Source organism: Tenebrio molitor, chromosome 1 (assembly GCF_963966145.1).
Source record: "Tenebrio molitor chromosome 1, icTenMoli1.1, whole genome shotgun sequence".
Taxonomy (NCBI): Eukaryota; Metazoa; Arthropoda; class Insecta; order Coleoptera; family Tenebrionidae; genus Tenebrio; species Tenebrio molitor.
The window spans coordinates 34,869,059-34,885,292 of NC_091046.1; the positions used below are offsets into that span (position 1 = coordinate 34,869,059).

General features: G+C 33.4%; 1 protein-coding gene and 1 long non-coding RNA gene across 2 annotated transcripts in view; one reads left to right on the top strand and one right to left on the bottom strand.

Moving 5' to 3' along the window:
• The window catches only part of Fife (regulating synaptic membrane exocytosis protein fife), a 214,837-nt gene that overhangs the window by 138,953 nt on the left and 59,650 nt on the right, over nt 1-16,234 (bottom strand). The window contains exon 2 of the mRNA XM_069051971.1: nt 610-763. Coding sequence (XP_068908072.1) covers nt 610-645 — 36 coding nt within the window. The 5' untranslated portion in view covers nt 646-763. The remainder of the gene's footprint in view (nt 1-609; nt 764-16,234) is intronic.
• Nucleotides 10,888-11,790, top strand: LOC138122253 (uncharacterized). Its single transcript, XR_011156404.1, has 2 exons — nt 10,888-11,384; nt 11,439-11,790. It is a non-coding gene; the product is annotated as an uncharacterized lncRNA (long non-coding RNA).

The following is a 16,234-nucleotide window of genomic DNA, read 5'->3' on the forward strand; positions in this document are numbered from 1 at the left end:
GGTCCATTAACGGGCGAAAATTCTCAATTAAATGCGAATTAGCATCCGTAAACGCTGCGGAAATCGTCCGATGAGAGCGCTAAATTAAAAGTCGCTTAATTACGGCCCTCGTCTGTTTTAAACAACAATTATTTATTGTGATGTCAATAGAAAGAAAACAAACTAAAAGCAGATTGGGAAATCAATAGCTCGATGAAACTGTGAAACAAGGTTACTGAGCCTCCTGGCTATTGATCACGCAATATGAAGCTTACCTGAAACCGTGTTTTGACAGTGCCGTTCTACTCACGCTTATCATTTAACGCACTTGACTGATTACGAAAACAATGTAGAAAGAAACACGAAATGTACAGCGTGAATAAAGCGCGGCTCGTTTTTCGTGTTAAGAGGGAAATGTCGTGTTCTTATCTGGCGGGCAACTTCATCAAAGACCGTTCCGCAAAAAATCTCAGCTTTAGGACGAGCGGAAATTATACGCAGGTATTTTATCGTCTCTAACACCACAAACATTATCGTTAATAAGGCGTTGCTGATTATTATTTATCTTAATTTGTTTAGTCGAGAAAAACTTAATGTAGGTACCTTATTGTAAATTAAATGGATACTTACTTTTTTCATAAAGGACATAACATTCGTAGGCAACATGGCGGCGTATTGTCCAAAGCTTCCTTACTGTAAACTAAATGTTGGACCTTATCGAAGTATGAACTTCTTTTCGCATTTTAGTGTTTTTTTCTTTGTTCTCTGCATTTTCATATTTCATCTGAAACAATTGCAAAGACGTCAAATAAAATTTGTAAATATTCCAAAAGAAAAACAACTCAATAAAAAGGTGGAAGTGAGGACTATATCAAATATACAGGGTTAGTTTATTATAAATGACGCCATCGCAATTGGCGTTGAAAACCCACACAAATTTAATTTTGGATGTGCCGCAGTCCCGCTACGTTAGACAAACTAGTAGACAGATTTCCACTACCACCAATATCGCCACCTGCTGGCGATACTAGTCTCATTCATGTTATGAGGCTTGCGGCACATTCAACTACGTCACCAACTTCAACTGCGATGGGACAATCATTTATAATAACCAGAGACCGGCGGAAAAAGGTTTTCGTCTCCCACCACTCTAGTGCAGTGGCTCGGTAGCTTTGAGTTCGCCAAATTAATTGTTTGCGTGTCAATTGCGAATTCGAAAATTATATCTCGGACGAGTAAAACCAATTTTTGATTTTGTCAACACAGAATTGAACAATGTTTCTTGTTTATGTGAGAATGAGGATGACGAAGAAAGCATTTAAAATAGGTAAATTTTAGCAAAAATACAAAGTTCCGGGTTATTTCTGCTCATCGAATAAAAAAATTATTTTTTCAAAAAGTACACGGGCTATCGACTTAATTCTTTTTTTAAAACTTTTCCAATATCTTAGTTATATTTGACTCGCTACATGTGTATCGAAATTTTCAATATTTCACATAGGTGAAGTTTACATTTTTGATTAATTGAAATTCATTAATTATTTTTTTCAAAACTATCCATATTTGCGAACTTTTGATTTTTGAACTGTTGGAAGCGCTGTACTTTTTAGTATAAATATACGGAAAATCGAAATCATCAAATAAAAAAAAATCAGAGTAAGCGAAAATGGTGGTTTGAACCAATCAAAGCATCAGAATAGCACAATCCAGGTAACTCGATTTTTTTTTAATTGATCGCACGTTAACTTCAATTGTTGAATTAACACAACGTTAAATGTTACGAGAAACGTAGTTTTTCGGACTACACCTCAACTACGTAGTTATAAAAGCCGTTTTCGAAGTTCGGTCCTATTAAAAAAAATTGTAGATGACCATTCCTTATGCCCCAAAATGTCCTCTACAAAATAGGATAGGTCTCATTTAGTTATAAGTACCTTTGAATCACTAATAAGAATCATAACTGCAGTCCGATTTTACTCCACTAATAGGTAGAGCGCGCCGACACTGAGGGTCTTGTGGTGGGAGTTATTCGCTAGCGTTTAACCATTTATTTTTCACTTTACTATAATTGAATGATAACTCCTAGGATACGAAATACGTAAACATGTCCATAACAACCGGGGCGTAATAAGAGGGCGTAATAAGAATAAGCGGGCGTAATGAATTCATAACGTCCTCATCAATTCATAATTGCAACACAAAAGAAAATTTGACAATTATAAATAAACAATTTGTTTTTGTTTCATAGGCTACCAAATGTTGTATTTATGTAGGTAAAGCGTACACAAAGATGCCAATTATTTGTCTTTTTTTAAAGAACACGTAGTGAAAAATAACATCTTGTATGCACCACGGCGTCACCGAATGATTACGCCCCTCGAACGATATCCATCTCTCGGGCTAAAGCCCTCGAGCTGGATTCATCGTTCTCCGGGCGTAATCATCGTTGTAACGCCCTTGGTGCATAAATAGCTATTTTCGCCGGTAGCTGATAATAACCCTGTCTAAAATATAGAAAGAACGTTAGAAGTTAAGAAAAGGAAAAAAGTAGAAATGTAATATATCACTCAGAACAAGTGCAAAGTAAGAAATACAATCCCCTTAAATTTACGTCGTTGATTAGACTTTTATAGTCCATTCAGTGGCAGCCCAAAGGGGAGGAAACAGCTCAAAAAATGTAAACTATTCAACAGTAAAAACATTTTTTAAAACAATCGCTTAAAACAAAAAAGGCTATCAATAAATTTCAATAACATCGATGACGAAGATGATGATAAGGAAAAGCTTAATTAATTTTAGAATTTAATATGATGAGAAATTTTTATTTTTATCAACCAATTTTAAAAACGCTTTCTGTATTGGATTGAGGATAAAAGAACATTTGAAAAAGTCCCCTCTTGTGCCGCTGGTGGATAGAGAAGAGAAGTGTAATTTGTTGTTGTAATATAAATTGAGCTGTCCGACGAGTTTTTCTAAAAACCAACGACGTAATTTTGAGGAATTTTATTCCTTGCTGTAAACCTTTACCATATAAATAACGATCGAATATTAACTAATTCTCATAAATGGTGTTTTGTATACATACAGAGTGTCCCAGCCAAGACTTTCTAGCCTAATATCTCGGTTACTTTCCAACGGATTTTTGTGAAATTTAAAATGCAGATATTTTAGATGGTGAAGAGTAAAATCCCATTAATGCAATAACCCAAGTCTTAAAAAGGTAATTTTTACATGCTTTTTTAAAACGTTGAATCACTTAAGATTTATATCAAAAAATCGATCGTCAATTAAAAATGCTATAAGGAGAAACTCGTCCTTGAAAGACATCTGGTTTGCAAGAAAAAAGAAAAGAACTGTGTTAAACGTGCCTGCAGATGCAAAAACGTAGACGCGTATGAAACAAACACGCACTATCGCCGAATTTTGGTCACCTCTTTTCGCACAAATGCAGGTGACATATTTGACATGTATCTTTCTAATCTTACAAACACTTACAAAGTTAAAGAAAACATTTGGACGTAATTTATTATACTGGATGCTTTAAATCTTCCATAAAGGACTAAAACACGATCGGTATATTTTAGCAAGGTAATTTAGTTCACGTACGCTTCCTGTCTCTTCAAATAAAGTGACGACTCTCTGAACTTAAATTTTGTAAAGCCTACATTTGGATAGTGTTGCACGAGAAAACGAACTGTGTCATTGAAGTTCTTACGACACTCTCCGCAGGCAAAAATTATTTCCTTTTTCAACAATATTGAAATTTCTGCCATTGTAGTCTATTTTTAGAGTACTTTCAATAAATTTACACAATTTGACTTTTCTAATAAGGCACCCACTTTTGACAGATTTTAAGGGATGTACAAAATGTTGCTTGGCAACTTTTCATCAATTGTTTCAAAAAGTAACTGCTCAAATACCTTCAAAATTTAGATTAAATTTTTATAACAAAATCTAATCTTTTCCTTGAATTAAACGAGCATTTTAGTTAATTTTTTGTGTAGATACCTATTTTTTTATGTTTAACAATCTAATAATAGTTGCGCTTAATAAAGGAAACGTGTGTTAAAATTACATTTTTTAACTTGAAGTAATTTTATTATATCTAATTGAACCTTCACCGTCTAAAATATCTGTATTTTAAATTTCATAAAAATTCGTTGACAAATAACCGAGATATTAGGCTCGAAAGTCTTGGCTGAGACACTGCATAGCAATTTGACTATAAGAAATGTTTGTATTTATAAAAATGGACAAGCTGTAGATCGGGCTGCATTTAATAATATTAATTAACAATTTTATTAATGATAGTTAAGTAATAAAGCTAGACTGAGGTTTGGACAGTGTAATTGCTTCACATAATTATCTATGTATTTGCTGATTATTATTACTTAGCAGTAATACTGGTAATGACAAAGTTCACCCTGAATGCCGGTTAACTACCAGGTCAGTGATGTGAATTAATTATAACTGATTATGATTAATTAATTGTACAACAGCCCCATTACTACGAAAACACTATCATTGAAGTTACGCAATATCGGGTGCCGTCAGTGTTTGGACGGATGACTGCCGCGCCGGGGGAAACCAGGTTCCTTTATTACTTCAATTCTTCATATGTAGCTTCAATACTTGATTTCAAATATTGTTTGTAACCTGTTATGTTGTTTGAACAAACTCCGACGTAGCTGTTATGTAAAAGGGGCAAAAATAGCAAAAAATAAATCTGTAATAATTAAGAAATAGTGCTTTGAAAGAAATGATCATTACTTGATAGAGATAATAAATCCGGCTTCAATACACCCCTCAAGATTAGCAGCTTCATTTATACCAGGGTGAAATATACTTTTGTATCCAAATAGATTACCGATTTAAACGAGGTCGTAAAAGCTCAGAAGAGGACCCTTGCAGGTTTAACACAATAAAAAATCATTCATAAACTGTCAAAATTTTTTTTTTCAAATGAGATTACATATATTTTTTTAGTAATTCTGATAGAGATTTTTATTCTGAAAACAACAATGTATCACAAGTATACTCTTAAATACCAAAAATTCACAAAAAAAGTAAAAAACGCTACTATCGTCTATGTTCCATTTTGCGCTAAACATTGGCGGCATATCTGCGCAATCCCACATGTTATTATTTGTCATTTGTTTTTCCAGCTACCTTAATTTGGTTATTACATTGTAACGCAATGCATTTTGATAGCTTTCCGCTTGGTGCTCGTCATTTGTTTCAAAAGTTAGTGTTATTTTTTTTATTTGAAGTTATACTTATGATACATGGTTGTTTTCAGAATTAAAATCTCTATCAGAATTACTAAAAAAAAGTAATCGCATTTGAAAAAAAAATATTTTGACATTTTAGTCTTGAAGGCCTTGGAGCTATACGTAAATTTATTAAGCCGTTTTGTAGTCTATTAACAACCATTTAATTTGGTGTATAGATAATTAAAATCGTCCGATAAATAAGGGAGTTATGGACTCGTCTTTTTTTTTTGGGGACACTCTGTACCGGGTGTCCCATCACTTGTGTCCCGTAGGAAAATGACTTTAAAACTAAATTATATTTATATGAAGGTATTATGGATGCATAAATACTGTTCACCGCCACAAAAATTGGGTATTACTTTTTTGTTAAAATTAATTACCTAGGTACAGCAGGCAAAAAACTATCACTTTAAAAATTAAATTTTGTTCAATGCAGTTCAAATTTAGTATACGTTTTGAAAAAATGGTAGAGCAATAAAATCCGTGATTAGAATTTAATTAAAATGTTTTCATGTAAAGATATTTGGTTAAATTAATTTGGGCCGTTCTACTTTATGAAAATTTATTGCAGACGAAGATTTATAAGGGGTGCAGTGTGTTTGACGCCGTAACACAGGCAGGTACCGCTGGAACCCTCTTGAATGGTCTTCGTACCATAAATTGCGGACAAGAATAATACCCACAAACTTAACTTTGTCTTCCATAAATTTTTATAAAGTAGAAGGACCCAAATTAAATTAACCAAATATCTTTACATCAAAACATTTTAATTAAATTCTAATTACGGATTTTATTTCTCTATAACTATTTCATAACGTATACTAAATTTGAACTGCATCGAACAAAATTTAATTTTTAAAGTGATAGTTTTTTGCTTGCTGTACCTAGGTAATTAATTTTAACAAAAAAGTAATACCCAATTTTTGAGGTGGTGAAGAGTATTTATGCATCTATAATACCTTCATATAAATATAATTTAGTTTTAAAGTCATTTTCCTACGGGACACAAGTGATGGGACACCCGGTATATACGCATATGAATAAAATTTCAATCTTGACTATGCTTAATTTATAGTATCTAACAAAATTGTATTTTAATTGAGAATAATATACTGAAAAACGTTTTATAATAGTTATTTGTGAAACACTACTCTTTTTAAAGTGAGAAATTATATGTAATAACTAATAAGCTCACACGTAAAAACAAGTATACATAAGTTGCATACATAATTATTTGCAACATTTTTGTCTTCGTAAAATAATTAATAAAAATTTGTATTAATCAGCGTTAACTTTCGATTGTCATTACCAAACTTAGGTGATCACTGGTCAGTTAAATGTAAAAAACTTGCACTGTCACTGTTAAGTGCAAGTGTAAAATGTGAAATAATGTTCTCCTACTGTAAAATAATAGTAGATTACGTACCGAGGTGGGAAGTGTTTTCTTCCTGTCGAGAGCTAAGATAGCTTACCAAGGCGTAGCCGAGGTGAGCTAATGCTCGAGACAGGAATGAAACACATTCCCACCGAGGTTTGTATACTATTTTATTCGGAAACATTACATTTTTAGCAAATAAACAATTAGTTTGGTGCAGTTTAATTTCTACCGCTTTTCGATAATTTGTGTACGCTACTGAAAAAATTTATAACAGGGCGGGAAGTGGCCTATTCATGACCAAGAGAAGGAAGTAAACATAAAAAGGAATGATTAACTTTCCGCCCTAGTATAAGGTTAGGCACACATTACAATACAACTCCGAATAAAGTACTGTATTTTCAATTTGGTTGTAGGTCGTAAAATTTTATGGTACTTTACGTTAAAGATCTTGCGAGGCTTATAAATGCTAGTTTACCGCTAACAGGTAATATTTTAAGCAGGGTTGTATTGTACATTTTGTATATTTGCATTGTACGGCAAACGGCACGCGCCGCTTCTCAACCTTTTCAAACCCAACCATTGTGCCCGTTAATCGCTCATAATATGCAATAAAATTTTACGACCTACAACCAAATTGAGAATACAATATGTACTTGATCTCACGATGTGAATAAATACTCACTTAGACGCACAGCATTAATTAAAAAACAACTACTTTTTTAATAGTGGTGCAATACTCAGTGGCGTAGATAGCTTTTTGCTTTGGGGGGGGGTCCACATACTTGTGTATTAGGTACAGTTGCGGACACGGAATTTTAGACGTCAAATTTATGTCAATTCAAAAAGTGTCAATGTAAGCCACGCTTTATTGTCATTATGATTGACGTTTGAAACTATTTGACATTAGAAAGTTTTTCGCATCATCATTACAAAAATCGAAAGTGAGGTTAGTTGTACCTAAAGCCAGTTTTACATTTTTATGTCAATCGAATGATAAATCGTCCAAGATTCCGTGTCCGCCATTGCACCTATAAAAATTTGGTTTTTAATGTAGTTTGCTACATACAGCGTGATCAACAATGACTGAGTCTGTTGGCAATGAAACAATTGAAAAATATTGGTGTTTTTCAGTTTCGTAATTGGCACTGACTGGATGTTTTAACGTGACACGACATTAAAAAAAAATTAGGTTATGTCGGGTATGTTTATGCTAATACAAAAATGACTCTTTGATGGTAAAAAAATTGATTTTATCATTTTTCATTAAAATCTTATTTGGTGTGTTTAATGTCTTGTTTGTCGTATATTCTTTGGCAAAGAATAACTTAAATAACACTTATCAATAGAATATGATATATCAAATATACCAAAAAATTTTTCTAAGACAATGAATTACTTAAAATTCAAAGTGAGTCGTTTTTTGTGACTGTCAGTGTATATACTGAAAGAGTATTATTCAGTTGTAAAAGTATATGGATGAGCTCTGGGGGGGGTCCGGACCCCCTGGACCCCCCCCTTATCTACGCCACTGTGCAATAGTATATTGTTATACGAGTTACACAAGACATTCTACTGTCGAACGAGAGGGTTTAGGACACGACGAGCGCAGCAAGGAGTGCTCTAAAGGAACGAGTTCGACAAAATGTCTTGTGAAATGAGCGTAACATGCTATTTTTTCTATTTCGGCTTCATTAATTTAATTTTAAAGAATATAAAATAATTATCTAGTGACTTTTATTTTATTGGTATTGATGGAGCAACGTTATTTCATTGAAAATTAAATTTCAAATTGTGTTCCAAATGTTGTTATAATAATCTACCCCCTTAATAGTTTATTTGGATCCCACAACATGGATTCAGGTTCAAATGACATCACATTTAACACTGAAATTTACTATCAATACCAACCCCATATTCAATAATCACTAGAAACGATGCTAGAAAATTGATCATTGTGTACCTAACTGTTTTCAGTATCATAAAATGTTTATTGTGACACCCCACACCAACGCAGAAATTCCCGTCGGTCGTGAATATTCGCGCCACTAAAAAATTCGCATTATTATACCTATTGTTTGCACGATAACAAATCTGCCGTTCAGGCTGGCTGGCACGAATTTTTCCGCTTTGACAGCGATTTTAACAGCAGTAAACGAAAAAATTCTTATGTACTTGAAAAAAATACAAGCCGGTTGATCTAAAGGCAAAAAAGAAAAATGACAGCGTTCACAATAGTTGTTATTTACCCAACGTATGCGGGAAGTGAAATTTCTCGGGTGAGCACTTTGTTTGCAGCACATCAGCAGGGAAATTTCTTCCCGCAAAAGTTAGGTACAATATTTTTTTGTAACGAATAACTCGATTATTGGGTTGGTAGCATCTTAGACACTGATTAGGATTACTATAGGTCATTAAAATTTAAAGCGTCGCTGGCGTCTTCCACGATCACACAACATATTGAACAAATTCTTTCTCTTCAATTGAAAAACAACAATATTTTCAGGACGTTGTTATTACTCTTACTCTGTTTTATAATAAAATTACTCATTTATTGTGTTAATGAGAATTAATGTTACAGTTGCAAATGTGACGAAACGTTTAAAGTGAATTGACGTTTCCGTCTGTTTACGTTATTAAATACCAACTTTACAATGCGATTTCCCCTAGTTTCTGCTGCAAAGTAAAAAACACGGCGTGCGGGAAATAGTTGTTTTCGTACTCCGAGGACAACCAGGAAGTACCGATTTTGAGTACAAAAAATAAGTTTTCAGTTTTTGGTTTATCAAAGAAAGCTGAAGAAAAGAAACTAGTGGCAAAAGACCTGCTGTGACAACTTAAATAAAATAGACGAAAATAGTTTGTTTGAAGATGATGCTTCTCTATCGATCGGGACAAAAAAAAATCATTTCTTCTGCTGAGGTTTTCCAGTTTGTTTGAAATTCCCGCTAATTTCAAATGGCGCGGGCTCATGAAATGGCGTCGGTAAAACAGACAACCATTATCATTATCGACCCACAAACCGATCGAAGAAGAAAAAAATCATCAGAAAAATCATCATACAAGGCAGTAATCATAGTCACCATCATCGGTAGTTTTAAAAGAAAATTATCATGCAGAGTAAATTATAGTGAGTGTAAATAGTGTAAATAGAGTAGTGATTAAAATAAAGACATAAAAAAACTGTGTTCCATCTACAAAAAAATTAAGGCTTCCAGCCACCTTCCGATCCACTAGTATCTTCAGAACCTCAACACAGTTCATGTTGGTCTCTATCGTCAGCTGGAGGAGGTCCTGGTTCATTTTTCTCTTTAATAACTACGAGTACTAAATTCGTATCAAGTTACAATTTGAAGCCATAAGAAAGTTCCGGGAAACGATATTTCCAGAGCCCAAATAAACGTTCAGCCTTTCCTGTCCTATATGGAATTCCTTGTACAACGCCTGAGGGCTCGTTGTAGGGTTTGTATGGGAGTAAAAATACTCTTGCAAGGTAACCACCAGAATAGCGCAACAAAATATGGGAACATATTGCTTTCAAACATTCGATGTAGCTGTTATAAAAAAATATCATAGCAGCGTCGACGGTTACCCATCTCCCATCTGGCAACAAGATCCATTTTTAATTTGGAATCGTTGATAGTTTGAGCATTTGATTCGATTTCGAATTTGAATTTAAAATTGGTGCCGTCGATGGCTCCATTGACGCTAGGAAGGCGAGCAATTTCGTAGAATCTGCTTTACACTGACTGAATGAAGCTCTGTTTTGGGACAAATTAATAAATTGCCGCATAATCTTGCAATTGCCCTGAATTGTCAATTAATAATCCTGGAAGTTGTATACATTCCCATATAATCGGCCACAGCTGCAAGATGCCCGGTTCATGCATAAAATCTTCATGTTGCCAATAACTGGTTCGTTGGGGAAACACTCTTGTTGTTATTAAAAATGGGTAACATCGACCATGTTTCATTAATGAAAAACTCACGTATCTACAGGAAATTCTAATTCCCCTTCAATTGACTTTAAAAAAAATCACGTGTTTTTGTGAGCCTGAACCTCGAATAAAATATAAATTTCACGTGATGAGACAATTGGTGCGATTCTGTTTTAAAATTTACCAATATTGCTGTATAACAAGGTTGTAGTTGCTATGATATGAAGCTGTTGATTGGTTGGAACTATGCAAAATCAATATTGTTCAATAACAATATTGCTAAATTTTGAAACAGAATCGCACTAAATACAGGTGTCCCAGAACTCGCGGATCAAATTGAAACTGTATATTCCTTGATGGTAATGAAGGTAAAAAACGTTTAGAAAAATATGCAGGGTGTAACAGCTTTTTAGTTATGAATTAATCAAATTGACCAATAGAGCTCGATCTAATTTTCCCTTTATGAGAAAATTGAGTACCTTCCCTCAATTGCCAAGCAACGTATAATTCGATGAATAATAAAATTATTTTCAATATTTATCTGGGCAACTTGTCGAAACAGACGTCAAAAGTGACAGCTACTTTTGAAATAACCAAAAATGGGATAATTTCGCCAAAGGCAGGTGAACAAATGTATAGAATCTAAATCAGAGAACGCAAGAAGTTTCTTCTTCCGGCAATGAATGAAATATGGTTTGTTATGTTATGAGTGAAAATTTCCAGAGCAATTGTAACCTTGAGGGGTATGGGAAATTGACGGGAGGGATATGATGAATTGAACCTTTGTTGATGGAAGGTAAAATGGCGACGTAGCGTCAAGTGAGTAATACATATTACTACCTTAAAAATCTTAGTAAAAAGTGAAATATGCAGGGCCTGTGAAGTGTATCGGAATCACAATAAATTTATCCTGTGCATACATTCTGCATCTGCAACGTATTAGCGCAGCTACACGAGCGGGACTCGTCATCGTCGAAATGAAAGAAAAGACTTTTAGGAACATTCTTGACATTGCAAAAAAAGCTGGAGTTACACGTAGGTTTTGAACAACAGATCAAGCATAGTGGCAGTTCTGAAAGAAAGAAGACAAAACTGGATTGAACTAACCTATTTATTTTAGCATCATTATTAGTAAAAATTTAAGATCAAATTTTATAACTAAACGATGTAGAATGCAACAAATGAAATAAGAAACATGCAAAATAAAAAGAATAATTTATAACAAGTGTTCAAAGTGACCACCTTTCATCTGAAGGAATAGGCGAGCTAGTTTTATTAAATTTTCCCTTGCCAGTCTAAGCATATTAGGAATAACAGTAGCCAGTGTTTCGTAAATTTGGTCGTTTAGTTCTTCTAAAATATTGATAGGTTCGCGGTAAATATAGTTTTCAAATATACTTCTTCTACCGTCGTCATCAAAGAACTGCAGAACAGCATCTTCAGTCTCTGGCGTTCTAACTTCTTGCGGGGGACCACCAATTTCTTGTCAGGTAGGTACCAAGGACCCAGTGTCTCGAGCACGGTACACCGTAGAAATACGTTATAATTTGGATGTGGAAAACGTATTGCATATTCCCTTGCATCCTCACGTGCATTGCGCCGGCAATCTCCATAAATTATGAGCATTTCGGCATACTCTGCAGCTGTATACAAGATTTCAATACGAAGTTTGACAATTTCGAATCAAATTATAACTTGACGTTGTCAAAATCTTCACAGTTGCCCAAACATTTACTTGAAATTCCATACCATTCTTACTAGAATTATGTTGCTAGGCAATTCAAACCTTTGGTTAAATTTACGTGAAATTCAAATTAACAGCGTCCTTCTGATTGGTCAACTTTAATTATTCATTACAAAAAATCGATTATACCCTGTCCTTTTTTTTAAACGCTATTGCTTTCAGTTATCACCAAAGAAAACGCCCTGTAAGTTTGATCCGCGAGTTCTGGGACACCCTGTATAATGAATGAAATACTAAATTATTCATTTATTTGTCAAACTGACAAATTTGTTTCAATCAAAAATCGTAACAACGAAAGTAAATAAGATAATATTTTTTTGTTTTTTATTATCGCTGTGATAGCCATGCAAATAAGGACTTTACGCGTTTTCATTGGATCATTCATGATCACGTGATACATGAATTATATTGTCAGATTTATACCTAGACTTTCAGTTGTTAGTGGTAATAATCTCCTTAGTCATAATCATTGGTGGTTGAAATTCAAAAAGGTATATTATTATACTCATGTCACATCGTGAGGAAATTCCTTAACATTGACACAGAACATAAAACACAAAAAAGTCAAAATGCGGAGGCGAGACGCCGGTAATTATGTTGATAAGCACTGCACTATTACTTGATAGTATTATCCGTAATAGTGTATGTACTCCGGCAAAATTGCCGTGCCGCCGGGTGGAGGTGGGATAGGAAAAATCATAACAGCTAAAACTGACACTAGGACACGGTAGACACGTGTCGTAAAATATTCTACAGTTTCCTGCTTGTCAATGTGAGTATTTGCGTTTATTGATTTTTTAACTGCTATATAAATACTTAATAATCTGTAATTAATTATGTTATTAAAGAGCGAATTTTTTTAGTAATTAACTCGTCAAAACACTTTATACGCCATTAAAAGTTAGAAATTATGTTTCAGTTTGAGTTCATGGAAGTAAGTGTAACAAAAATGATTGCACATCTAAATACTATTACGTATTTATTTATTCTGAAACATTTAGACACTAGTTTAAATGGTAGTTTATTTAACGAGTTCGTGTGTAAATTGGGCTTTTTTTGGCATGAGTGGGCCTTTAAAACGCTCGTTTCACTGACGCCCACTCATGCCAAAAAAAGCCCAATTTACACACGAACGAGTTGAATATGTACAATGTTTTTTTGTTCGACAAGCTTCAAATCTATTAAAATCTTGAAAATTAACTTGACGTTTCGTTTTGACAAGTTGTGATATTTATCAAAATCCGTTCATACAAGAGAAAATTCTCAAATTCTGGCAGTGTCGAACAAAAAAAGCTTATAATATCTTCAGTTACATTAACTTTTCTTAAACTGCCATTGTTTCGAGTCATTTTATTGAGACTTTTTCTAGTAAGAGTAAGTACGAGTACATAATACAAAAATCTTCTTTAGCATTTTTTTTTTGTTAGCTACGTATAAGATTAAGATGACGTTAAATGTAAATTATTATCACCTGGAAATATAAAATTTTTAGCAATTCTCAAACTCTAATACTCTGTTGGCGCTCCCGATTTCTGTAATAATTTTATCGCAGTTTCCAATATTTTTAATTACAAAAGTCTTGCTAACATTAATTAACTTAATTATTAGAAATTTAATGACATCGTTGGCACTAAATAATAAGAAAAATGATTAGATATTTTGTCATGCTCGCTGTTCCTCACTGTTAAAAATTCGGAGTGAATGCTTGAGGGTATGTGTGGATGTCGGCGTCTTCTTTTTCAGAGAGTTATACCCACGAAAGTGGCAAATTAGCAACAGTAGAAAGTAAAACCCCGATCAAGAGCAACTCAAAACTTTTTTTACAAATCAGAAAGATCAACAAATTTAGTTCTTGTTTGTTTGTTTGCTTGTTAAATGAACAATCTACATTATGAACGAATACTGTCGAATATGTATTAAGAATAAGGTGGGGAAAATCCTACGCCATACATAATAAAATATAGGAATGTTTAGACGAAAATGTAATAAGCAAAATTGCCGAAAGAGGAAAAATGTCAATACTAAACGTGAGGGGAATTGTTTTCACGAGTTGCAATCATTCACTTAAGAGTCTCAGAAAACAACCTGTGGTTTTTCTTGCTTTAAACCAGAAAACCCGATATTCTCATTTTTTGTTTAAAATACTGAATAATGCAAGAAACCGTAAAATTGACAAAATCAATGAGAAAACTTCGGTAACTTTTTACAGCTCAAATTTTGCTAAACAAGATTGTTTATTAATTTCTTTAAACATTATCACGAGGACGAGAAAACGGTCAGTGGTTTAGCTCACTCGTTTTGCTGCAGTTTTTCAGGAATTAGTCATAAAAGTTGCATATTATGCAAATAGTATCAAAGATTACATACGCAATTTGTGTATATGCCAGTTATTTGCAGATTTCAATTAAAATTTTTGTCAAGTTTCAACTTTTCCAATTTTATACACACATATGTGAGAAAATTTAAAATCTAAAATCTATACAGGGTGTTTTCGAAGTTGAGGTGTTCCTTTTAACATGTGATAGTATGCGTTGTTCTAAAGAGTTTTAGCCAAAATCACCTTAGTAAAATATGTACGCCAATGAATATACAATAAGTTAATTTTTTTGAAATTTTTGAAACCGGTCCTGCTCAAATTTTGCGCTGATTTGTTAGAAATCAGAATTGACAAAAAAAATCAAATGAGCATGGACGTTAATTAAAAATACTGTCAGAGTTGTCATCTAATTATGTAGTAGGAATGGCTTTATCATTACGAAAATAATGAGCTCACAGATATGCTGCTAATGTATCGGCAATGTTATCACGTATCAGAATGCAGCTGCGGTGTCCAGAGAGTACGCAGAGCGATTTCCAGAAATACACCATCTTGGGCCACGTCAGTTATTAATCTAGTACGGTGAAGAAATAGACAGGACCGGACTCAAAATTTTAGAAATCAATAAAAATATACAATCAATTATCTCCGTTAATACAAACATTTCACTAAGAAGATTTAGGCTAAAATTCTTAAGAATAATGTATAGTACCTCGTGTTACAAGGAACGCCTCAACTTCGAAAACACCCTGTATACATACATAATTATCAGTTTACTACTTTGTTATATAATATTTCCTTATCTGTAAAGTTAGCATTAGGGCTAGGACTGTAAGGTTTAACTGGTTTAACCGGTTGAAGTGGTTAACTTGGTTAATTAATAAGAGCACACACACCTTTATAGATAGTACATATATTATTTGACGAGCTAATAATCAAGGGTGAAAGTTAAAAACCCAGCCGCAGGCGAGTTGTTTTTTAATCACCAGAGTGGATTATAGGCGTTATTCGCGAGTTAAATACGACGTTTTCTCTACAACCTACGACTTTTTTTCAGAAAACACTTAGCTTACAAAATTTTTAAGATCTGTGACTTATGATAAATCACAAGTTACGTAAATAATAAACGTATTATTCAATGGCCGAAGATAAACATATTAATTTTCTCAATTCGTTCACAAACTCTTTACTTTCCACAGTTGTAAATTTAGATATGATTTATAAGTACGCTAAGTATAAAAGTTTATAGATACTATTTTAAGTGTCTTTTTAAATAAATAAAATTAAAAATTAATGAATCAAGGTATTTTACAAACAAATCATATTAAATAAATAAGAAGTTTTTTATTCTACCTGAATCATAATCCCTGTTTTTGACACTAAAATGCGTGCGAAAATAGTATATTAAAGAACGAGTTTTATAAAGGCGCACGAGTCGCAAATGTAGAAAACGACACGTAGGGGAGTTTTGTATGGGACGAGTGCGCCAATGCCCTTATAAAACGAGTTTTTTATGTTATTTTTTAGGATTTGCACCCTTGTTTTAATTTTTAAATAAAAAAATTAAATTTTCAAATTCTAGGGAATTTTGTATTAATTCGAAATTCA